General features: G+C 42.5%; 2 protein-coding genes across 2 annotated transcripts in view; one reads left to right on the top strand and one right to left on the bottom strand.

Annotated features, from left to right (window-relative positions):
- nalcn (sodium leak channel, non-selective) overlaps positions 1-6045 on the bottom strand; it is a gene marked incomplete at its 3' end in the record, with an annotated part of 132611 nt that extends 126566 nt beyond the window's left edge. Inside the window, exons 1-3 of the mRNA XM_080753543.1 lie at positions 6010-6045; positions 4403-4543; positions 1574-1756 (exon numbers count right to left, since the gene is read on the bottom strand). Of these exons, the coding sequence (XP_080609669.1) occupies positions 1574-1756; positions 4403-4543; positions 6010-6036 (351 nt within the window). The 5' untranslated portion in view covers positions 6037-6045. The remainder of the gene's footprint in view (positions 1-1573; positions 1757-4402; positions 4544-6009) is intronic.
- Positions 6046-16710: 10665 nt separating this feature from the next.
- The window catches only part of itgbl1 (integrin, beta-like 1), a gene marked incomplete at both ends in the record, with an annotated part of 77564 nt that continues 68717 nt past the window's right edge, over positions 16711-25557 (top strand). The window contains 2 exons of the mRNA XM_080753743.1: positions 16711-16802; positions 20078-20277. Coding sequence (XP_080609869.1) covers positions 16711-16802; positions 20078-20277 — 292 coding nt within the window. The remainder of the gene's footprint in view (positions 16803-20077; positions 20278-25557) is intronic.

Genomic DNA, 25557 nt, shown 5'->3' with positions numbered 1-25557 from the left:
TAACTCTTGAACTGTAGATATAATACAACAATACAATATACATATAATCAACATATTTTTTTCCCTGGATTTGGTGGCATTTCACCGACGACCTTTGCTGTGTCACTTCCCGTCTATAATTGGTTCTCAAACTTTGAAGGTCTCCCCTCAACTTTGACAGTGTACAAATGGAACTAAATGGACCTGTTAGGGTCCATTTGGTTCCATTTGTACACTGTCAAAGTTACAGACTTGTAAGTCCCTGAAATCCACTTTGAGAACCACTGCTTTAATAAATAAAAATAACACATAAAAACAACATACAGTAAGTACTATAACATTCTTGTTGGTGTGTACCAATAAAAAAGTGGAAACTTTGTCCTCCACTGATTTAAAGTGAATTCCTACTTTTCAAGTAAGTACAATAACGTTATCTGTGAGTGGTGAATTGAATTTCTTTACTTGGATCCACTCACAGTGTTTAACATCAGTGCTCAAGGTCCTTGCTGCTGGCACTTGGCTCCTCAAGCAATTGTCAAATGCTACACTAATCATTGATTCATCAATACAATCAATCACCCCAATGTGACACATTGTATTTCATTCAAGGCAACAGCAGGAATTGTCAAAATTACTCCGCTGTTTGCTCTAGTTCCTGGAAACACACTGATTTTGTGCCTACCATATGCCTCTCTGTCTGTGCGAGTATTATCCTTGATTTGCCAATTAAACTGTCCGCACTTTCCATGGCAGTAATTAAGGGTCTTTCATCTGCCCGATGCCTGAAGAAAACTCTGCTGTCTATTAAGCCCTATTTTCAAACTGTTTTATTATCTTCGCCAGGTCAGCGAGGATCTCCGGCACCGCTGTAGATTAGCTGATGAATCATCCAGAAGGGCAAGGAAGAACATCCACCCCAAATGTTTTAATGGGCCTCATGGTGGCCAGTGTTTCCCATTAATCAACTGTATATGAAAGCAAAGGGATAACAGTCGTAGTGTCAAATCTGTCCCTGGATTCCTTGGATCATAATGCAACCAGTACCCGCCGTCTATTCACATGTCTATTTTGCGTTTTCTTAAAAACACACTTTCCGCTACTACTCCAACACATTTTGTTCAAAACGTAAGCAAATCTGTACACAATACACAATTTCTGGAGTCAAGAGAATCAAGATGTACAGTATCTGTCAGATCTTTCACATTCCATTCCGAATGGCTACGATTGGCTTCCAAAGTTTGCAGGGATGAGCGCATTAATCTGTCCCCAATTTTAATCACACATTGAAGGGCCTCAGTCTGAAAAATACAGAGCCAAAAGCTTTTTCTTTTTTTCAAATAAGCGCAAATTGAAATATGACGATTCATACTCCATATCGTTTGCATGTAATTACATGCACCAAATTGTGTCCCTACCCCACTTATGAAAACGGTGTATATTATTCCCAAATTTAAATAACACGTTGAGGACCTCATAGAGCGTACCTCCAAAAGGCACAAACGGCAATAGCTGCACCATCTGTCATACCAGTTCCTCAACACTTCAACTTTGAACCATTTCTATACACGTTAGCAGTAGTACTAATGAGAACAACCTTGACGATTCCTCTGATGTGCATCTTGGCGATCATCTCGGCAGTGTAGAGGAACATGAGCTTGGTGTCCAGCGTGAAGGTCACGTATTGCAGTGGGGGGTAATGCTCGAACGTCATGGGGGTGTTCATACACACGGAAATGACACTGATGATGGCACATGCCCGCAGCAGAGTGTGCACCCACTGGAAGAATGAGAAAGGGTAGGGGGAGGGGACAAAATGGGAGAAAAAAATGACTGAACTGCTTTGAAAAGTTAAATCCTCAGTTACAAATAGATGAAAAGTCTCGAGTGTCTATACACCAGGGGTTTTCAAAGTGGGTGACGGGGCACCCTGGGGTGCCGCGGCGGCAGTCCAGGGGTGCCGCGAGATCATTTGATAATATTTGGAATTTATTTGGACACTTGAAAAAATATTTAGTATCATTTTAAACTTGAAGTACAAAGTTATTTTCAGTCAGTTCTAACCAAAATGGCTATTATCTCAGCGTTTTCCTCAACAAAACATAATCATTAAAATATCGTCTCTGTCAGGCAGAGACCTCTGTCGCACAAAACTAGTGAAAACAGCCGATCTACAAGCACACAACGCCTCGCATCGCGAGGCGTTGTGTGCTTGTAGATCTGCTGTTTTCACTAGTTTAGTACATTTTATAGATGATAGATATAAAACGAACGGTTTTGGACATACAAGGCATATCGTCGTTGTCAACGACGATATGCTATAAATATAAGGTGCTGGGAGTGAAAATTATTCATGGGGTGCCTGAGACAAAAAAGTTTGGGAACCCCTGCTATACACAACACAATTGGCCCGTGTTACATATTTGTCTGAACAGTGTCACTGTACAGTGTACACCTACGGACTGGGGCAGCATCTGTTAGCAGCGAGTGTTACGGTTCGTTTTAACAGCAGGCAACAGCAAGCAACAGCGGGCAATGGTCGGACGTATTTTCAGGAAGTGCGCTATTTGTCAATGGGACCCGGCAACTACTGCCAATAGCAGGCAATAGTGGAAAACGTCGCCCAAAAACATGAAAATAATGTAACTTTTGGACGACGTCGCCCAGAGTCGCCGGCTGTCGCCCGCTGTTAAAGCGTAGGGTTAGGCGGGAGGAGTAGCACAAAGGCTCTACATCCTCCCGATAGGCAAGTTACTATGAAAAGCTCCATTGGCTGTCCGTCTGTCAGTCACGTCACACTTTTACCCCTACACTTATCTCCGGCACCGTTGCCCCTATCCATGCCAAACTTTGTACACACACTCCTTGGATGGCAAATCCAACATGTTCTCACCCTCACTGCGTCTCACCCATGATGCCGGGCCATGTCCCCAACGGCGTCTTAGCAAGACGCTGAAAGAATCTCAGCGCGTCCGGGCAGGACGCTGAAAGTGCTGCACTCATAAGTAATACAATTCACCCTTTGTTAGCCTTCTGGTTGGTCCCTGACTGACCAATCAGCAGGCTCTATCTGCCTTGTCCCGCCCTGGTTCCGCCTTTTTTATGTTGAATTTGCTAAAACATAATTTTTTGATAAATAAAAACATTTAAAAACATGCCGAGTCATTATACTGCCACTGAGCAGCTCCATTTTACTGAAACCAAGTTTGAAATTAGAATTGAACACACAGGATAACAATATGAAGCAACTGAATTAAAATTGTAGTGGATGGAGTGTCCCACCGAGTGTCCTACCAAGACTCAGCAACCAATGGGTGTGAAGAGTTGAGCACGGTGACTACTATAACCAAGGCCAGGGTTTGCTTCCCACCCAGGGAGCTAAATATTCGAGTCAACATTTGTCGGCGCATGTGCATAACACTCTCTCTGTGCGTCTCAGCTAGACGCCGAAAGCATCCCAGCGCGTTTCGAACTGACGCCGTTGGCATCAAGGGTGAGACGCAGTAGGGGTGAGAACAGGTTGGCAAATCACAACCTCCACCCCCGATTTTTCACATGGCCCTCTTCTAGCGTCACCATCAGGCCGATTTTTGCAAAAAGAAAAAAAATTGACACTGCTCCTACCGATGTTGGCCTAAAATGACACAAAGCGGTACACAGTATCTCTAAAGTCATGTCATCAATAAGGATCTGTCCCATTTCCCATATTCCCTCCTGATTGGCTACGATTGCCTTCTAAAGTTTGTGAATGCGACGTGGCGGTCGCTTATCTCCCGATTAGGGAGTCTTACTGGTATACAACATCGGTGACAACACACACATGTGTGTGGGAAGGAAGGAATTGGCATAATGACTAAATTGGGGGGGGAAAGGGGTAACAAACACACACAAAAAAAATCACACCCGTGTGAACTGAGCGGTGGTCGTGGAGGCTGCGCAACAGCAAAACAAATATATATATATACCTGTATATATAATAAAAAATATTAAAACAATATTAAACAAAATATTAATAATAAAATGCATGTCACTCAGGCCGCCACTGGTATCCATCCATCATCCATCCGTGTGTGTGTGTGTGTGTGTGTGTGTGTGTGTCTGGTCTGGCCTGAACAACAGCGCCCCTCCCTTAATATGTGTGGTCAAAAAAGGTACTGTAGGCTACATACAGACAGACAGACAGACAGACAGACAGACATACCCACACACACGGCCACGTATAGGAGCGTTGTGACCACCGCTCAAAAAAAGAAAAAAGAAATAGATGAATAAACACGGCATCACAGGATTACCGATCACTCTTGCTCTTCATTCCTGATTATGCTGTAACATGGAAGATTAAATGAATACCAGCCACTACTAATAGATCCCACACACATGGATCAGGAAGTATGGTGGCTGAACCACACGCTCAAGGCAAACTCACTGGTTTGTTGATCCAGAAGATGTCTGTGCTGTCGGTGAGGGTCTCGTCTGGCCCAAAGTCGGTCATGGGCTGACACTCGACCCGCGAGCTCTGTTTCCTCTTCAGCATGCTGGGACTGGCCGTGCTATACAGCGAGTGGATCTGACAGACAGAGGGGCACAGACCACACACAGTGACCCAAGCTAAGAGACGAGCAAAGAGCTGCATCCAGATTGGCTACATCCAAGTCTGAGTATCCGCAGGACCACAAGGGTAACAATTACAGTCTGTTTAAGCTTTCTGTGTACTTAGCGCAACATGGTGTGAAATACAAAAGGCCACATATTGTCCTTCTAGATCAGGGGTCGGCAACCCAAAATGTTGAAAGAGCCATATTGGACCAAAAAAAAATAAAATCTGTCTGGAGCCGCAAAAGATTATAAAAGCCTACAGTATATCGTCGTTGTCGGGTGGAAACCTTGTACTATGTTCATAACTTGTATTTATCATTAAAAAAATGAACGAAACTAGTGAAAACAGCCGATCTACAAGCACACAACGCCTCGCGGTGCGAGGCGTTGTGTGCTTGTAGATCTGCTGTTTTCACTACATTTGTGCGTCAGTCTTGTATGATGAAGCAGGGCTTTACTTTGCAAAAAAAAAAACATACAAATTTGAAACTACAGCACGCACGAAGATACAAGGTTTCTGCCCAACAGTGACGATAAAAAATCGTTAAAACAAAAAATACATTTTCCCCCCCCATCTCTTTGCATTTTCATACATTTTTTAAAAAGCTCCAGGGAGCCACTAGGGTGGCGCTAAAGAGCCGCATGCGGCTCTAGAGCCGCGGGTTGCTGACCCCCGTTCTAGATATAGAGTTTTTCTTTTTCTTTTGCAATAAGCTAACATATACTATGTGGTGTGTCCTGCACAATAAGTTACCCGGACTTGAATTGCCAGAACAGAGGTACACTTCAACCAAACGACGTGTTGCATTGTTGAATGGCCACTGTGATACACAATGTTGCACACATGGGACACAAAACAAGTGTATTCACACCGGAAGAGTTTAAATAACTTACCATCACAAAAGATCAAACATGATCTTCCCCCTATTTATACTGAACAACAGTACAGTGTATCTTATGTGTGGGTGCATTTGTCTATTAGTGTGTGTGTGTGTGTGTGTGTGTGTGTGTGTGTGTGTGTGTGTGTGTGTGTGTGTGTGTGTGTGTGTGTGTGTGTGTGTGTGTGTGTGTGTGTGTGTGTGTGTGTTCCTGTGCATGTACAAGAGAGAAAAAGAGAGCTGTACAGGCCATTTCAACAAAAGAACACAAGAAGAAATGACTCTGAATGGAGACAAAGCGCACATACCAAAGGGAAAAGTAAAGCTGAAATTGCTCCAGCACTGCACATAACATGCGATCAGGCATACCCTGTAAATAACACACACAACAGTTAGTCAACAGTATGGCATATATGGTACACTTCACTACCAACATCTACAGTACGCTCATAGAGACAACACGTCTGACATCGAGGCATATATGCAACACACTCTGTAATGACTGAGTGACTGAGGTGTTGTGGGATAGGATGGAGTAGAGGAGGACCACGTGACTCACTGTGAGGCTCCTCATTGGTGCGTTCATCCCCAGGTCACAGAGAGGGGTGGTGAGACCAACCAGAGAGAGAGAGACTAAAGAGTCAAGAGGGAGAGGGGGTCCCGGGCACTGAGGTCCTGGTGCAGCATTCATTGAACGATAAGTCAAAAATGAGGTGAGATAGCATAATCATTTTGTGGGTGTCAGATCAACTTAGATGAGTCTCAACTCTCAACAAGAATTAACATACAACAATACATTATAAAGCACATATACAGATGTCAATGAATTACAGAACGCACAGGTCAATGATTGCATGCTCCAGGGTTGAGAAAATACATCACAAGTCTATTAGGTTTGGTAGTATGTTCATTATGCAATGAATGAATATGCTATTAGGCCCATTATATTATTGTATTTATTTATTTATGCCACTTAAAAAAAAGGATGGTTAACCTAAACAAAACTTTTTGGAGAAAAAAATTGATCTGCCTGTTGGTGGAGTGAGGTAATTTCCTTTTTTGGATCAATGACATTTGACAAAGAGGAATGTCCTGTCCTAAATCTATAAAAAAGAAATCTTAAAATAAGTTTAATTCCAACCGTGCAGATTCTGCACAAGTTTAAAAGGATTTTCAAAGGTTAAAAACACATGTCGATGGCCATTTTCAGATAACAATGTAATGGCTTTGCACTTTCTAGTTCTTTTTATGCTTTTGCCAAGAGAAATAAACTGTCCTGCCTACCCTCAGCCCTGTGTAGTCAGAAGCAATTTGCGATGTAATTGCTACAGTTAGCATATGCTGGTTGAGATTTGAGAAAGAGTGAAAGCTAAATTGTAGGGTGCAAGTGCTATAATGTGGGAGTAAGACAGCAAAGACTGCAATTAGTTTCCCATTTGGTGAGAGGCCATATTCCTCCCGCTGGGCAGGATGCAATCACACAGAGCAGATTAATTGTAACTGTGGGTATCTTTCTTAGCTTTGGCTAACTTTATTTTGTGCAGTTTAGTACTACTCTTAAAAGATGCTCTCTAGCAAGTAGTATTGCACAATACATACTGTACAAGTTTGATAAAAATAGGTTTCAGTTTCATACTTCTTTAGCTTTTTTTTGTGTGACAAACATGTCACTTATGAACGCTGAATGTTTCGTGCTCACTTTATGTATTATATTCTTCTTTTTTGCAATAGCTTTTTTGACACTTTATGTTTATATTCTTCTTTTTTTGTGCTTGCTCTTTGGACTACAGTACTCTTTCTTTTTCCTACTTCTTTGTAACTTGTAACCTTAAACTGCTGTGCTGCCTCTGGGCAACTGAATTTCCCCTGTGGGGTAATAAAGGTATCTATCTATCTATCTATCTATCTATATAGTTTAGCAATTCTCTACCATTCCTTACAAAGGCCAAACGAGAAATCATGTTATCCTGGCTGAGCTACATCCTAATGTGATGAACAATTCTCTAAATTGTAAATGGTGCATTTATATGTACTGCAGCACCTTTATCCAAGGTGCTTTGCAATGCTTTAATGGACTTTACATGCTCCCATTCACACAGAGGAAACCATGCAAGGCACCAACCTGCTCATCGTGAGCAATTAGGGGTTCTGTCTCTTGCTCAAGGACACTTCGACACTAACTCTGGGGGAGCCCGGGACCAAGCGGCCACTCTACCTCCACTGACACTCCTATGCCTCTAGGCCAATCATTTTGAAGGTAGGTATAATATCACATATTTATCATATATATTGGAATGCCAAAGAGGTTGAAATAAGAGTATATTTTCTATTCCACATATCTACAGAAAGAAATAAATGGTTTATTTGTTTATGGCTCCCAGAGCTAAAATACATTAATTTAAAGGTTTTGTCTGTGTGCACAGCTTGGAACTGCCCCATAAGCAAATAATTGAAGACTATACTGAAGACTACAGTATACCAGGGCAGTGTGGAGCAGTGATAGAACCGTAGATAAATGAGCTTAATAACAGCATACTTTCCATTCCGCGAGAGAAAATGTGTAGGAAAAGTATACATTTTGGATGTAATATTTCAGAGAAATTTAGGCATTGCCGTAGCAATGCTTAAATGCAATATACAGTTACTGTGTGTGTGTGTGTGTGTGTGTGTGTGTGTGTGTGTGTGTGTGTGTGTGTGTGTGTGTGTGTGTGTGTGTGTTAGAGATGCGCGGATAGCGGTTTTAGCCGCGGTGGACCGCAGTGATCCGCGGTGCAGTCGGATTTGGATCAATCAAATATAATTATTAATTAATTTCGGATATCCGCGGATGAAATAATGCAGGAAATAAATTATGGCCTAATATATCTATCAATAAAAAGCGAAATCTAGGTATGCTTGTGTCTGTGTGTGTTATTTTGTATAATTTGTAAAGTAACCATCATTTTTCATGAGGCAATGTGCAGTCCACGATAAAACTAAACAGCTGTGTCCACTTAAACGGCATCACGGCATGCATCGTCGCACTCATTACCTCTTGCGCTAAAAAGTGAATCTCTCTCAGCTCCATAGTCCATATTGTAAAGTACTGTACAGTAGGTAAGTTAAACTTCCCACTAAGTTGTGTTTGTTCCTCTCTCTTTCGCTCTCTCCCTCGCTCTCTCTTTCTCTCGTGTGTCTGACTCTGTCTGCCTGCATGTCTGTCTGACTCTGCATCGACGCGCAGCACCGACTCCAAAAAAAAAAAAAAAGAAAGAAAAAAAGACGAACGGAGACATTCCGTAGGCTAGATCAATGCATTTCTGTGATCGCACAACTAAGAAAACTAACAGGGAATAGCCTACCAGAAAATAATATTAGCCTAATAATAAGGGTAATAATAATAATAATACTTTTGAAGTTGCGGATGAGGATGTTGCGGATTTATAAATTGGATGATATAATTAATGCGGTTGGATAATGGGCGGATAATGAATTTGCGCGGATGGATTCGGATGGCTTCAAAAGCCTATCCGCGCAACACTAGTGTGTGTGTGTGTGTGTTCATTTGCAAGTGTGATTTGAGTTGCGGTTGGTTGTTTAAGTTGGACAAAATGTGGCCAAAATGTGACCAACCATATTTTCCCAAATATGGATATGACTGACCTCTGACATCATAGATGTCTTATGTCATAGCTATGACAACAGGTATAATGTGGTTTGCATTAAAGGGTGGGGCATTCATTCCCTATTTCAAATTCGGCACGCGTGTTCCCCGCAGCAGCAGGTAGTGCAGTGTCCGGCCTCACCCTGACCCGATACACGATTTTCTGGAACCGGCACGAAAGGTTCGGATTCTGATGTCTGACATCAGGGTTTTCCGGAACCGGCACTGTGTCTGCATAGATGTCCATACATGGGCATAAAATGGATGCAGACAGACAGATACAGATATCTCCATACATGGACATAAATGGACACAGGCAAACAGATGGTCAAAACGGGTCCTATGATAACAGGTATAATGGGGTTTGCATTAAAGGGGGAACCGGCACTGTGTCTGCAACACAGTCGGAGGCACAGACAGATACAGAGATCTCCATAATGGGCATAAAGGGACACAGACAAACAGATACAGAGATCTCCATATATGGGCATAAAATGGATGCAGACAGACAGATACAGATATCTCCAGACTCCATATATGAGCATAAATGGACACAGGCAAACAGATGGTCAATACGGGTCCTACAGAGAAGTATATAGAAGCTCATATATCTCCATATATGGGCATAAAATGGACAGTGACAGACAGATAACTCCATATATGGGCATACATGGACACAGGCAAACAGATGGTCAAAACGGATCCTACAGAGATCTCCATATATGGGCATAAATGGACACACGCAAACATATGGTCAAAACAGATCCTATGACAACAGGTATTATAACCCAGTTCGCAAATAGCACCATCTTGGATATCGCGCAATGCATTCTGGGTATGCGCAAAGGTCTCTGGGATTGATTAGGTCCATGCGCATTCCAACTCTAGGGGGCGCATCGCAGAGACGCTATTGGGTTTGACGATAGTCTTGTAGGATGACGGACGCAGATGACCAATATAGTAATTTAACCATTTAACTGTTCCTCAGCTAAGACGGTATTTATTAGACTGTGATATTGTTATGTTAAATGCATTAAAGAAGGATTTAGTTGCCCATTGCTGTGCAGCATGTCTTTTAAATCTGCAACCTATATACACCAAAACAACATGCTACAGAAATAGGAGGACCAGAGGAGGTCCAAACTACTGGGTCATAAGGACATCATTTGTCTTACCGATCCTGATACCCTCCGAAACGGCTGGGAGGACATCATGCTATCCACAGTTGTTAAGTGCTATAGAAGTAAGTCTAATAGTCCGTTATTGTCTCTCCAGGTTGGCAGAGGAAGTATAGCGCCTAGGATTACATTAGATAATTGACACCGGGTGAAACATGGGTTATAACATTGTGGGATAAGAACAAACAAACAAATAAATATATAATAAGTCTATTAATAAGAATCATATCAAGTTTGCTGCAATAAATAGGCATAGGCCTATATATGCCATTGGCCGTTCAAATGTTTAATTGGCCCTTAATTATAAAGACCACCGGCTACTGCCGCCTGGGGAAATGCTGTTATTAGGCTACTTTATAATTTAAGCCCATCATTAATATCATTATTTGGATAAAGAAGAACAACCATTACATCATCATAATCAAGTTTGTATCGTGATCGGACACTGTCACAAGCTGGTTTAGTTCCTGGCAGCTTGCTGCTGCTGCTCCTCGCATTCCTCGCAAGCCTCGCATCATATAGTAAAATATAAAGAAATATATACATAAGAGCTACAGGCTCACAACACGTCGCAACGCGGCAGGTTGTGAGATTGTGTGTCTGACATTTAGATATGCAGAAACACTGTTGTACGGCAAATGCTTCTCCAGTTTATCAGCGATGTGTACGGGACTTCTTGGTTCGCTCGGCGTCGAGGGTTTAGCTTTACTGTTATGACAAACAGAACCGGCCGGCGTGATCTGAAGAACCAAGCCGGACTCAGTTGACGATAATAAAACAGGGATCCAAACTTCTATGGGTCGTGGAATAACTTGGATACGAGCAAGCACAGTGACTGTCTGATCGTAGCAATGGATTAAGTGCCAAGTGGTGAAAGTTGGTGACACGATTCACAATGCAGGCAAGTTGCTTGCACCATCGGCATCATGGCATAAAATTAACAAAACAAAACATTTTTGCATATTACGGTTGAATGAGATGTAAAAGGCCAAATCATATATTAATTGGTAGGCTACTGTACGACCGCATCGCACAAGCCAAAAGTAGTTTGGACCTCCTCTGGTCCTCTATTTCTGTAATATAGAGCATATTGTTTTGGTTAGGTTACAGATTTAAAAGACATGCTGCACCGCAACGGGCAACTAAATCCTTCTTTCATGCATTTAAATTAATTTAGTCTACCGACTAAAATTGGTCATCTGCGTCTGTCATCCTCCAAGACTATCAAACCCAATGCGTCTCTGAGATGCGCCCTCTAGAGTTGGATGCGCATGGACCAACAATCCCAGGAACCTTCGCGCATACCCAGAATGCATTGCGCAATATCCAAGATGGCGCTATTTGCGTACTGGTCTATGGAGTTTGCATTAAAGGGCGGGGCATTCATTCCCTAATTACATTGTTCCCGAGTTTGCCAGGTCGCTGACTAGACGCTCTGCCTTTCTAGCAATATAAATTGGGGTCCCAGCTCAGTGATATAAATATAATAAACCCTTTTGTAAATCCCGCCCCATTCTGCCCTGTTACTATGATGGGACATTAACCCTGGGCAGATTGTTTTTATAGTGGAAGTGGATGGGATTTTTTTTTCCCTTCATAGCCTCATTACAGCTATATAAAGTACCAAAGGAAAAACACCTAGGTGATATTAATAAAAAGGGAAGACAAAGGTACAGTAGTTACATTGCAAAACAGGGGGTTTACCCGAAAATATATGTTTAATGTGTTTAATCCCAGTGGGACAGAATCCTCTTTGCAGATTCTTTTATAGTGGAAGTGGATGGGATTTTTTTTCCCTTCATAGCCTCATTACAGCTATATAAAGTACCACAAAAAACACATCTACGTGATATTAATAAAAAGGGAAGAAAAAGGTACAGTAATTACATAGCAAAACAGTAGTTTTCCCCCGAAAAATAAATGTTTTAATTAGTTTACTCCTCTGGATCAGAGATAGAAAGAGAAGCGCATTGCATCTTGGGTACTAGGAAGAGGACAGAGAGAATGTTTCTCCTCACATAATAGGCTGGCTTTTCGTAATTCTGCCCATTTAAATTATATGTACCCAATCGTGACTCTTAGACCATTGATAAGGTACATGTGAACTAGTTTGTTGAAGCTTATTCGTTATGATGAGCGAGATCGCTTGACGCTTGCCGTCGCTATCACCGTACCGGCCGATCGGCGCACTGCGGACAGTTTTTGAAAGCCTGAAGCAACATTCTCCACTGCACAAACTCCACCCCCGATAGCAAAAAGTGAATGTTTTTTTCTGGTTGGCCAGTCAGGGAGTCTCAGGGACCAATCAGAAGGCTGACAAACGGTCTATTAAATGGGTGTCTGTAGCCTAGTGTATTTAGAAATCCTAGTTCTAAGTTCAAACATTAGCCAAATTGTAAAATAAATATAAGAAATAGCCAAACATTTTGAAAATAGGGGGGGACTCATAAAACTTTTCTGGGACCCATTTGAATGACCACCTGTGTGTCCCGGGACCCATTACATTGAAAACCTAGTAACATCACAGCTAAGTAGCGACCTACGGTCGCAATAACATATACATGTATGCTTTTATCAGTGGATAAATAAAGTGCATGTAGACAACTGAAGAACTGAAGTATTCTGTAGGCCCCATGCAACAGTAACTGCAAGTACTAGCTTTTGCAGGCTACTGCTGCTATGCATTTTGGGATATGGTTCCTTCCCTTCCACTGTCCACAAGCCAAGGTGTTTTACAGTAGGATCCACAGCTACACAGGCAAGTTCGTACTGGATTAACCCCCACAAAAAAACATAAAATGACAACAACAACCACAACTCAATAATGGAAATGGCTGCAGATTTAGTGAATTGTGATTAGAAATTGCACGAATGACAGCATTGGAGCTAAGGTTACTATGGAAACGGTGAGGGGGGAGCTAAGGTGCTACATTGAGCAGAAACGAGGGAAGGAAGGAAAGGGCGCCACGGTGACAGCAAGAGTACACTATGTACAAACAACAAGTCTAATATATAATGTCTATAAACCGTGCACTGCGACGATATATCGCCAAATCATGACAACATGATGTACGATTCGTTTTTATCCATACAGGCCTAGTACTCCAACACCAAAACCCGGTGCGTAAAGACTTCACTTCCTGGAGAGCACATCAGTCACGAGCAGCAGCTGCTGTTTATCATTTTATAACATAATACAAAAAAGTATTTTTGGCTGCCGTATCGCTAGAAACGCTGTTTTAATCACTTACGCGGACGTGTGCTTTCCTTTAACGGTTGTGTGTCGTCCTCCTGTCCATGACATCAGCTGTTTTCCGGGTGTGTGTGTTGTGATCATGGGAAGAGAGAGAGAGTGCGGTGACTGCGGTCGGGAGCGCGCTACGAGCTGCAATCACATCATCATCAGCAGCAGCAGCACCAGCAGCAGATGGATGCTGGCGGCCGGGGCGCGCGCACCAGCGCGTCCCCATGGCAACGGTCGCTTGCTCAAGCTGCTGCATCAGGTAGCTAGTCTGACTAGTCTCTCCACGATTTTTCATTTCATGTAACTTTTCACCAGTGGTTCTCAACCTGTGGGTCGCGTGGCACATGTCCTCAAATTATTATGGGGGGTCCCCAGATGATGAACTTAATGTGCAACATTGTTTTATCACTCAACAGTAAATAATAAACCAACATAAAGTTTAAGTGTATTGAGGGTATCTGCACATTTCTAAAGTGACAATTTAAGGACTTGTATATACCTATAAAATGACAAATTAAACTTTGGCCAAATTGTCAAATATTAGAGGCAGAAATTGTGAAAATAGCCGATCGACATGCTTTGTGAGCATGCAGATCGGCTATTTTCACAATAGAACCGTGTTATACAAAATGTGAAGCCTCAACTCTTAGTGCTCGTAGGGTGTGTGTGTGTGTGTGTGGGGGGGGGGGGGGGGGGGGGGTCCCAGTTCAAATATGATTATTTTGGAGGTCGCGGCCTGAAAAGGTTGAGAACCACTGCTTTACACAGTGCTCGCTGCAATTAAACCATTTAAACCACTGTTTGCCAAACAGTGGGTCAGGACCCATTTGTGGGTCACAGACCAATTTTTATGTACTACTCGAGTAAAAATCCCATTTTCTTTTCCTACAAGAATTTGATACTTTTTCAAACAAGTAAACAAACACAGCTAAGAAATTCCAAAAATAAAATATAATAATAATTAAGAAGTAGTGAAAATAGCAGATCTACAAGCTCTCAACGCGGCACGAAGCGACACGTTGTGAACTTAATTGTCGATCCACTACTTTGGGGCCTACTTTGGAGATGTGTAGACAGATTTTATCCAATACAATTTTATTTGTATGATGACACTGAAATAGTACATTTTCATTTTGTGGTCCGGTAACAGACAGTACAATATTATACAATAGTTCCTCAAGCTAAATATTTTGAACATATTAACAGGTTATAAAATGGACTATTGAAATAAAATACGTACGCTGAGGAAGGAGCTACCTCCAAAACATGTACAGTTGGTACTGTATAAACTGACTAGGAACCCTGAAGCTTTCTTTTTTTCTCCTTTCTATAACCTAGCCATTATTTACTTCATAATTCGGCCATTCTCCTCACTGTTGGAATTTATCAGAAACTGTGGTATAGTAAATCCAACACATTTAACAATTTAAACCCTATACTTTGTTGAACCCACAGGGCTCTGTATTTGGCTGCCTACTTTTTCCCCTTAACACAGAATCTCTTCACCGAAAATAGCCAATCTACAAGCTCAGTCCGCTATATGTTTGCCAAATATTTGCCTATTACGACATTATGGTTCATGGTTAAAGATATACAGTAGTACTGATGGTTAAACAATTGTGCTCTACACTTTGTACTATCAATAAAGGCAGAAGAAGCAAAACAAAATATATATACATAAAAAAATATATATAAAAAAAACAATTGTGCTCATGTTACAGCACAAACAAGACATCTTGCGATGTGAAGCAAGGGTGCAGAGTAGACTAGCCAATAACAACTGGATCCACTCCTTTCTATCCAGCGTCACGGTCCAGAGCTCTGCAGTGTTGCTGGCTCTGCTGTCAGACTCAATGTACTGTATCCATCTACTTGGTTCACCCCTTCCCCTCCTAGCTTAGCTATGCTTTGGGTTGGGTCCCACAGTATCAGAGGGCATGCAGGCCACCGCCAGTACCGTGTGACTGACAAGTACCCGGCCAGTTTCATCGTTCTCTCCCTGACCTTGTCCGTGACCCACGGAAGCTTGTCGATGTTTTTGATGTGCTGTGCTCCTCCAAAGTGACGTCATCAAATGCCATCCAAAACCTTTTACTTTTTTTCTTGTGAGCGTCCATATCTCGGCCCTGTACAGCAGTACAGTACTGATTCTATTGTAAAACCTCAAGAGCCGATCTCTTGATGTCATCTCCCATCTCAGATTTACACATTCTCTGCATCCCATGCACCGGGCCTTCAGATCCTGTTCTGTCAAGGGAGAGGCACTCCAGAAAGATATGTATATTAAACTATAAACAACACTCAATTTAAGATATGCAATCCAATAAGTATTTATTAACATGACTATCTCACTCAAATCTTGATCAGACAATTCCTCATGTACTATAAACCTGAAGTTTCTCCATTGACAATTACTTTAATCCTTTAATTTCTTACCAACTAATGACAAACACCACGCATAGCACATAAAAGTACTATTAAGTCTCTTGGGCTCTATTTGAATGCAGTACTGTAAGACGGCACTGTACTTGTCTTTAGAAAGTTTGTCTGAGTTTTGTTATCCAACTATTCCTATGGGATATCTCAGTACAGAGCAGAATGTATCCTCATAGAACCTAGGTATATTGCAATCTCTAAGAAATATCCATCAGTGTGACATCGGTGGGACAAACCCTCTTCCATGTATCTGGTGTATGTGGGGATGACATTCTATTCAAAGCTCAATTTCTCCGTTTTGCCACCCTCCTTTAAAATGCATCAGCCATCATCGATAATCCACATTAAAAGTGGCATTGCACAAATTACAAAAAAAAAGGAAGAAGAAATGAAAATGTACAAAGTATAAGATTGGCTGACTGTTTCTAATTACATCTCCAACTGGTGACTAAACTTTTCTTTTGGCAGGTATCCCGTCTGTAACTCCTGGAACTCAGTTTTGAGAGGCAAACTAATCAAAGGCACTTGTATGGAGAGGGCTGTTGGCCTCTGGAGCGTTTGAGCCAGTTCAGGCCAGCCTGCTGCGCTCTCTCTCTCTCTCTCTCTCTCTCTCTCTCTCTCTCTCTCTCTCTCTCTCTCTCTCCTTTTCTTTCCCTTTCCTTCCTTCACTCCCTCTCCCTGTCTGTTTAGAGAGAGAGAAAAAAATTGGGGGGAATTCCTTCAAGCTACTTTACTTCAGGTTCGTGTGGGGATTTAAACATGCACACGGAGGCTTTGGTGCAGTCCATGTTTGTTCCATTGCTTCTCATTCTACTCGCTGCTGTCGAGGACACTTTGTTACAGTCGCTGAGGTGAGTTGCTACGTATAGCTTTGTTGTTCTCTTGTTTGTTTTGGAGGACATCAGAGAGCGAAGAGTGGGGAGGGGAGAGAGGTGGAGGGTATTGCTGACACGGGGGAAACTTTTTTTGTTACTGAGTATTAATATGTTGTTAGAGCTTTAGCAGTGCCTATAGCATGCACTGTGCAGTGTCTTCATGCGCACCAACCAGGTGTTATAACACAGTGGTTCTCAAACTTTGAAATTTGACGGTCTCCACTTTGACAGTGTACAAATGGAACCAAATGGACCCGTAACTTGTAAGTACCCAATAAAGGACCCACTTTGAGAACCACTATTATAACACTGCATGACAAATCAGAGTGTAAGATTTTATTATTTATTGCCATTGAAGAGGTATACAACATACAGTATACTTTAAGGTGATAGTGTTGTGTTCTGGTTCCATGTGTACTCTATGCATTCCTGTAGTGTAGTATAACAACTTACACAAATTGTCGGGTTAAAAGGGGGAAAAGTATTAAGGCTACCGCAGAGCTTTGATTTTGTCCAATATCCATAAGCATGTCACAGTCTACAGATTGTGCTAATGATCCCTTCTGGGTGGATGCAACTAGGTTGAAGTTTAGTTTGAGTTTGGGATGGTTCATCTGTCTTTACATTGGCCTTTTACAGTGGAGCCCAGACCCTGAAGGACTGTAAGTGTTACCATATGACGTTGGGTCTGGATTGGGGGGAGTGGGGTTAGTGTTTAGTCAAAACAGGTGCATCATGTCTGTTGTAGTGGCTGCATTGCATGTGTTTCCCCTCCAATCTAGGGTTTATTGAACAATATAGTGGTAAACCCACACATGCTGTGCCATTAATTGTGACAGCTTCTGCGAAGCTGGGTGAGTACACTGGTGTTCATGTAGCTCTCTGAGTGTATGCAACCAAATGAACCCAAAGAAGCAGGGGAACACGACCACTATGTTGTTTCTTTACCAATTCTGTCAAAGGTTTGTGAAAGTGAAATGTGCAGTAGTAACTGAAATTTCCCCCTAATAGTAAATAGTAATAGAACACATGCTTATTTAGGGAGCAACAGGAACACGAAAGAATTGTCAGTTTTGAGTGTTAAAGGAGTAGTTCACCCCAACATGACTTTTTTTCTTTTGATTACTCATGCCATGGAGACTTGAGTTCAATAATATTTTTTGGTTTTTGTCACATTCCTAAGACAAAAATTTGATTTGAGTAAATGTACCCCCATTGATTCCGGATGGGGACCCGTTTCGAAACGGGTCCCCATCCGGAACGAATGGGGGTAAATTTATTGTTATCACATTTTTGTCCTAGGAATGTGACAAAAAAGTAAAAATATTATTGAACTCAAGTCTCCATGGCATGAGTAATCAATAGATGGGGGTCATGTTGGGGGTGAACTACTCCTTTAATCGAACCCTGAAAGTGTAAAAATGGACCCTAGCACTCTGTATTTTGCTGCCTACTATAACTCCCAAACTGGAAAGCTGGACTGTATGAAGGAGAGGGAGAGAATAGAAAGGAATGTCAGAAAGCGACCAAATGAAACAAATCTCACTGAGAGCCCTTGGTGTAAAAACAAAGCTCCAGAACAGCTGTTTGGCTGTGCTCAAAGAAAGGTGGAGTCATTTGTGGGCTGTTTGATTTATTGCCAGGATCCTTTTACCATCCATTTTGATGTGACCTAAGCCTAGACCTTTTATTTTTCTTGATCTACAGTAAGTCCGTTGTCAATTATATCTTGTACACACTAATATAACCATTCCTTGTTTTTTTACAAACAAACTACAGAGCAGAATTTAAAAAAAAAAACATCTGTTTTGTTGAATGAGCACTTCTGTACTCTTCAAGGCTAACTTAGAATAACACAAATCCTGAGGGGGTGCCAGTGTAGCATTATGTGTGTTTAGCCTTTATGTGCCCATATGTTATCTTGTACGCTCTTCTTTGAACATGAATATTTAAGTACAATATTATCTTCTTTTTCCCTTTATGCATTGTATTGTACTTGTGCTTTGAAGTTCTGCAATAAAACATCAACAAATTGAGTTATCCATTGCAGAAGAAAAGCCGAAAGAAGCTGCTCAGGCCTTGCTTAAAATAGTATGAGAATGAATAGTGTGAGAGTTCATTAATTTCTGACATTGCTCTTCTAGAGTTGAACTTTTTGGGAGATAAAGAAATATTTACAGACCATGATGAAGTGAGCGGCGATGGATGATGAGAGAAAGAAGAGAGAGGAAACAGACTAAAAATGTGGTTATGATTATCAGTTTACTCCGAGTCACCGACTCACCGTATACCTATATACATAAAGGCAAGCAAACAGAGCAAATTATGTTCATGTATGTATAAAAAGTAACAGACTTTACATGCGTTTGGTGGTACACTGGCTATACTTTTGCAATGTATGTTCCAACTCTGACAATAAAAATCAAACCTTGGTTCGAAGTGGAGCCGTGAATTTGAGCACTTCCAGATCTATGTTTTTGATTCTATGTGTTCCCCCCTGTGTGTGTGTGTGTGTGTGTGTGTGTGTGTGCCTGGCCTGGCCTGGCCTGAAAACAGCGCCCCTCCCTTAACATGTGTGGTCATAAAAGGTACTGTTCAAACTCAACGAAACATCCTTTTCCCACTAGACGGGACAAAAGCTGAAAGCTGTGCACAGGGAGCCATGTGCTTTGCACACGGCTCCAAAAACAGACATTCACCTACTGTAGATTTCTAAAAATATATTGGCTCATTAGTCTCTTGATCATTTCCTCAGTATGATCACTTGCTTTATCGTTTCTATATCTTCTATCTTTATGCTGACCTTTACCTCTATAAATGAGAGAGTATGTGCAAAGAATTCGTACTGTAAATGTCATTGTTCATTGTAAGGCACTAAATCCCCATATATGCAGACATACCTGGCAATAGAATTCTGATTCGTACTGATTCATCTGATTTGTACCGGCTACTCCCTGTGTCTGACTGTGTGATTACTTTAGAAATGGCATTAAGAGCACACCTATCTTGCGCACTGCCTTACCCCTTATGCCTACATTTCTTGGCATCTTTTACTATTTTTAAAATGTGCCTAGGTAAATCGACTATTTTCACTGCCAAAAAAGGTTTAGGCATATATAAGGGGTATCTAACTGGACTCATTTTGCAGCAGATTTGTATCATACCCATTACCTGCCATAACGTTTGGCCTTCTGAAGGCTTTCCCTTTTATTCGACTGGCCCTGGGCTCACTCTGCTCTCTTCTCTCCCAGCCAGGGGGGCGGGTGCACACTCTCCTCTGATTCTTCGCTACGGCGCTGTCGGACACCTGATGGAAAAATCTGCAGCGGGAGGGGCGAGTGTGACTGCGGGTTCTGCATCTGCCAGGCCACAGAGCCAGGGAAGTTCTACGGGCCACGCTGCGAGTGCCACGACTGGGTCTGTCCTACACATAATGGGAAAATCTGCAGTGGTGGGTACTATGATTTGATGCCACATAGCGCCACCAGATGTACAGTATGTGTGTGATTAAAAGAGTGTCTGTTGTTTCTTCAAGGCACACTGTATGTCATGAAGATTTGCAAGTAAAACAAGTTAAAGTTATACCATGTAACTTTTTTTATAAAACAAATCTTAAAATTGTCCTAACTCTTAAATCGCTAAAGTTTTAGAACACCCACTCCGTTATTTTCAGCTTCTGAAGCCTTCTCTTTATATATTTTCTTCTAGCAGTGACAGGGGCGGGATTTCCCGGCAAAATGACGTCATCATACACTACCGGCCAATCACAGCGAGGGTTATACACTGCCGGCCAATCACAGCGCATCTTGAAGTGGGGTCGCTAGCTATCACAATAGGGCGGCCATATTTGTAGGCGCCCGTGTGTCTCTATCTATACTCGGGTGAAACACTCCGTTTCTCCGGAATGCCTGAACGCACAGGAACCAGGGACCCCTCCAAAGATAGATCGCGGCGAGATGGAGGCAGACGCGGGGGTGACGCGGGGGTGTGAGGCCCGGTCCGCGGCGAAAAACGGCCGAAAGACGCGGACGCTACTGACCACTAGTTGAGCAACTTACACAGTATAGCTTTAAATTTAGCAGCCAGCTGCACTGTGTGCAGGCGCATGGCTCTGCACCTTTCACCCCAAGTGGTTGTCATATCATCTGGCTATTATATTATTGAGCAGTCTTTGAGTGATGTAGATGGTTCTGGGGCCACTGCATGAAGGCTTTCTAACATACTCAATTAGAGTAGCCACTGCTTCAGGTGTGGCATGAAGAATGAATCCTGGAGCCATCTTATCTAGCAACATCCTGCCTTTAGGCTTTTCATGTTATGCCTGTTTGTTCCATTTATGAGGGCACCGCCATGAATTTCACAGACATCTAGTGGGTTAAACAAGGAACCGAAATACTTGGCTTAAAATAGCCAAGTATTTTGGTCTTGCCAATATTGCTCTTTATTTGTTACTGCTGAATCAGGGGGGTCATCATGTATTGTGTATTTTAGGGCAAATGTCACGCAGCTAGCACTTCAAAGAGTTCCAGTAATAACAGACAGCTGGTGCTTCACCTACGTCACCAAGGCATTAGCTTTTGTCAGAAGGCACAGCTTTGAACTTGGCTGACATTTTACACAGTCACAGGGAGATGTGAGGTGCATCCTCGCCAATCCATAAAGTGATTTTAAGGCTGACAAAACAATGCACCCTGAAAGTCTGCATCCTGAGACAATTACTACCACTACTGTTATTCACTGAGCCTCAAATGAAACCAAAGCCGAAAAAAACACAAAAATAGAATCACAAGAAAAAGGTTTAGATTACATGGAAATAAATGTTTCTGTCTACTTTTCCTTACAATGTATGTGTCATACTTTGCATAGAAAGGTGTTCATTAATACATTATGGTCCTATATTACACTATCGGCATGGCTGTGTTCAGATGCCAGCCTCTGTTTAGGCTGCTTTTTCACATAATTCCTTTTGGTCATGTTGTATATAATATATAAACATATTATGTTTTCATTTCACTTCACTTCCGTGCATGCTTGCGTGTTTGCATCCATGTGCGTGAGGACAAGGAGTGATTTATTTGGGCAGAGGGGCTGGCTGCTCTCCGTAGCTCATTATGGTTCATTGGTCTGGGGAAAGAAGGCCCTGCTTCAGCCTGATAATGGGGTTTCACACACTGGTCCACACACTGCAAAGGGAGCCAGCTGCATCAGGAGAGAGAGAGAGGGATGGGTCTTCACAACCTAGCACACACGTATAAGCTCACTGTTGCAGGCACACACACACACATGCACGCACGCACGCACCCACCCACGCACGCGCGCACACACACACACACACACACACACACACACACACACACACACACACACACACACACACACACACACGCACACACAGTACACACACAAATAACCACAAAGTAATGCAACCATATACACATATACTGTACACACAAATACCCAACTCAATTGTACACACATGTGTATGCCCACCGGTTTTATTCAAAGCATATTGAGAAAGATAGAGCAACATCTGTCTCCAGCTCAGCGGCGCACACAGCATGCGTGGTCCTCCAGCGAATTTCTGTCCCCGTGGTTCCCTTATCTCTGCCTCTCACAAATGCCCAGTGATAATATCCTATGGATATTTTTCTTTAGGTGTACACTACATGTGTTTTCCATCATCCACAAACATTTGCTCAGCTTGCATTGAAGCTGTCATACCCTGCATGCTGTCATCAGTGTTAATTCACATCCACTTGGTGAAAATATAGTCGAAATTAAATGGATAACTCTTAGCTCGATAAACTCTGAGCCATTTGTGCCAAGACGTAGGCCATATCTAGGCCAGATGTAGGCCACGCTTCAGAACCCGGACATTTTGGGGGGGGGCCAGAGATTTTTTAGGGACCGGACAAAGCCAGACGTAGGAGCTTAGATCCTTCCAGGAGCACCGCTCAAAAAACAATGGAAGAAATGTTCTTATCAATAGTCGAACCTCAGAGACAAGAGGAACAATGTGGATGCCGTCCTGGTTGTGGAACAACTGACCAGCTTTTTACTGGAGAAGGCCTGGGAGTATGACTATCCGGTCTACAGTACATGGGAGGTGTTGCGGGAATGTGGAGTGAGGGGGACCTTGTCGAGGGCCATCCAATCACTACACGCCCAAAGCGAGAGCTGTGTCCGTGTGCTCGGTAATATGTCAGATTATTTTCCGGTGGGGGTTGGCCTCCGCCAGGGCTGCGCCTTGTCACCTATCCTGTTCGTGATATTCATGGACTGGATCTCGAGGCGAAGTGGTGGTGGAGAAGGTATAAGGCTTGGTGAGCTAAGGGTTGCTTCACTGCTTTTTGCGGATGACGTGGTCCTGATGGCACCATCGGTCCGAGACCTTCAGCTCTCACTGGATCGGTTCGCAGCGGCCGGAATGAGGATCAGCATCTCTAAATCTGAGGGCGTGGTTCTCAGCAGGAAACCGATGGATTGTGCAGTCCATGTAGGGAATGAGACTTTACCCCAGGTGAAGGAGTTTAAGTATCTAGGGGTCTTCTTCACGAGTGAGAGAAAGAGGAAGACGGAGAAGGAGAAGGAGATCAGCCGGAGAATCGGAGCAGCAGGAGTGTTTTTGCAGTCGCTAAATCGCACTGTTGTGAAGAAAAAAGAGTTGAGCCATAAGGCAAAGCTCTCTGTCTTCTGAGCAATCTTCATTCCTACTCTCACCTATGGTCATGAAGTATGGGTCATGACTGAAAGTATAAGGTCTCGGGTACAAGCGGACGAAATTAGTTTTCTCAGAAGGGTGGCTGGTATCTCCCTTAGAGATAGGGTGAGAAGTTCAATCACCCGAGAGAGACTTGGAGTAGAACCCTGCTCCTTCACTTGGAAAGGAGTCAGCTTAGGTGGTTCAGACATCTTGTACGGATGCCTCTGGGAGGAGACCCTGTGGCAGACCAAAGACCAGATGGAAGGATTATATCTCTACACTGGCCTGGGAACGCCTCGGTATACTCAAGGAAGGAGTGGAGGAAGTTGCTCAGGATAGGGAACTCTGGAAATCCCAGTTGGAACTGTTACCCCCACGACCCGATTCCGGATAAGCGGTTGAATATGGATGGGCGGATGGATGGATGTTCTTATCCATTTTAGTACTTTTGTATTGTAGACCAAACATACAGTAACAATATAAGTTTGTTTTGCTGTCTCACAGGCCGCTCTGGACAGATTTATTTATGAAAAACACAAGGGGGATATAAACTTAATTACAGAGATGTTACTTAATAATGCATAACTAAAATAATGATGATGTAAACATAATTAATTCATCTATACATCCACAATAGACTATATCCAAATTCCAGTCAGCATGGTGGTGGACAGGAGCTTTACCCCTGTGCCACCCGGATGGACATCCCTTCACTTGAATATTTATGTTTTTATGTATAGTTTTTTCTTCTTCTTCTTTTGAAATTAGATTATATGCATATGTAAAAAGAAAGTATGTAAGCATAACAATGCTATTTCTATTGGAGCGAGCTCCTATCTTCAACAATCTATCTAATAATTGCTACTCCAGAAAATGCCACATAATTGTCTTTCCCATTGAGGCTTTGTAGATGGAAATGGAATTACTTTTATTTTAAAAGATTTTAGAAGTGTCGTCACCCACTGTCTTACATGTATTTGCTCTCTGCAACACATCACATTATTGTGGCAGAAAATACTGCCATGCTGACCTGCCACATCTGTTCAGCAGCTGCAGCAAAACTATCTGTCACTGCACTCATTGGTTTGTTTTTGACTGTGCACTGTTTGTTAGCTTCTGTCCAGTCTCACGTCTCTCTGTGTGACCTGAAACATGACCTCAGATTATAATGCTTTTCAAGTCTTTGAGAAGAACATTGAGCATGGCTTGTGTGGTTTGGGCTAAATAGAACCAAGTATTTCCCTCTGGTATGCCAAGACAACGTGCCGGCTAGCCCTTTTCTGTGATGGATGGTCTTTCCTATTGTCAGAAGCACCAAGTGAGCCCTAGGGCACTACAGGCTAGCATAGCTAGCAACTTGTAAGCCGTTACTATTATAATATTGAGTAGCAGTACAGCTGAACTCCATGGCAAGTAGTCATGTCACGTTTAATCTTCATTTGCATTTAATGACTCTTTATTCAGGCTCCTTATCTAAAAGATTCATTGTAGAGTGACTTTTATTGCACACACAAAATGTTTGCTCAGGCAGGTCAATGGGTGTCTTTTGTATCATCGGCCAAGCCGCTGATGTGTTTCGCGGCTGAGAGCCAAGTATGGCTCCAGCCTGAAACAATCTGTAACTTTATGGCTGGGCAGACTTTATCATATCAGTGTCCTTCTCTTGCTGTCTCAGAGGACCGGTTGGAAGCAAAAGTGCATGTGTATAGTATACCCTTTCCCACCTGATGGATAGCTCTGCTGGAGCTCTGTCAGGGCACTTTTAATTGTGTGTCTGTCTGGCACACAGTTTTTCAAATTAATTCTCTCTCTGTCTCAGGCTGTGGATTTTTCAGTGCTTCGGTTCTGTTACTGGCGCAGCCTCCTCTGCTCCCTGCCAGAGCCAGAGGAGATCCCACCTCAGGGGGCTGTTATGTCAGAGGCACACAGGAAGTCAGTTTGGCCGATGCTGCTCCCAAATCTAAAGTCCTCCTGATGTGCTACAATATGACAATATTACATAATCTGGTGCAGATGCTTCCCAAATTA

Source organism: Nannobrachium achirus (assembly GCF_963921795.1).
Source record: "Nannobrachium achirus genome assembly, chromosome: 22".
NCBI classification, from domain to species: domain Eukaryota; kingdom Metazoa; phylum Chordata; class Actinopteri; order Myctophiformes; family Myctophidae; genus Nannobrachium; species Nannobrachium achirus.
This window is presented reverse-complemented; position numbering and strand designations above follow the sequence as displayed.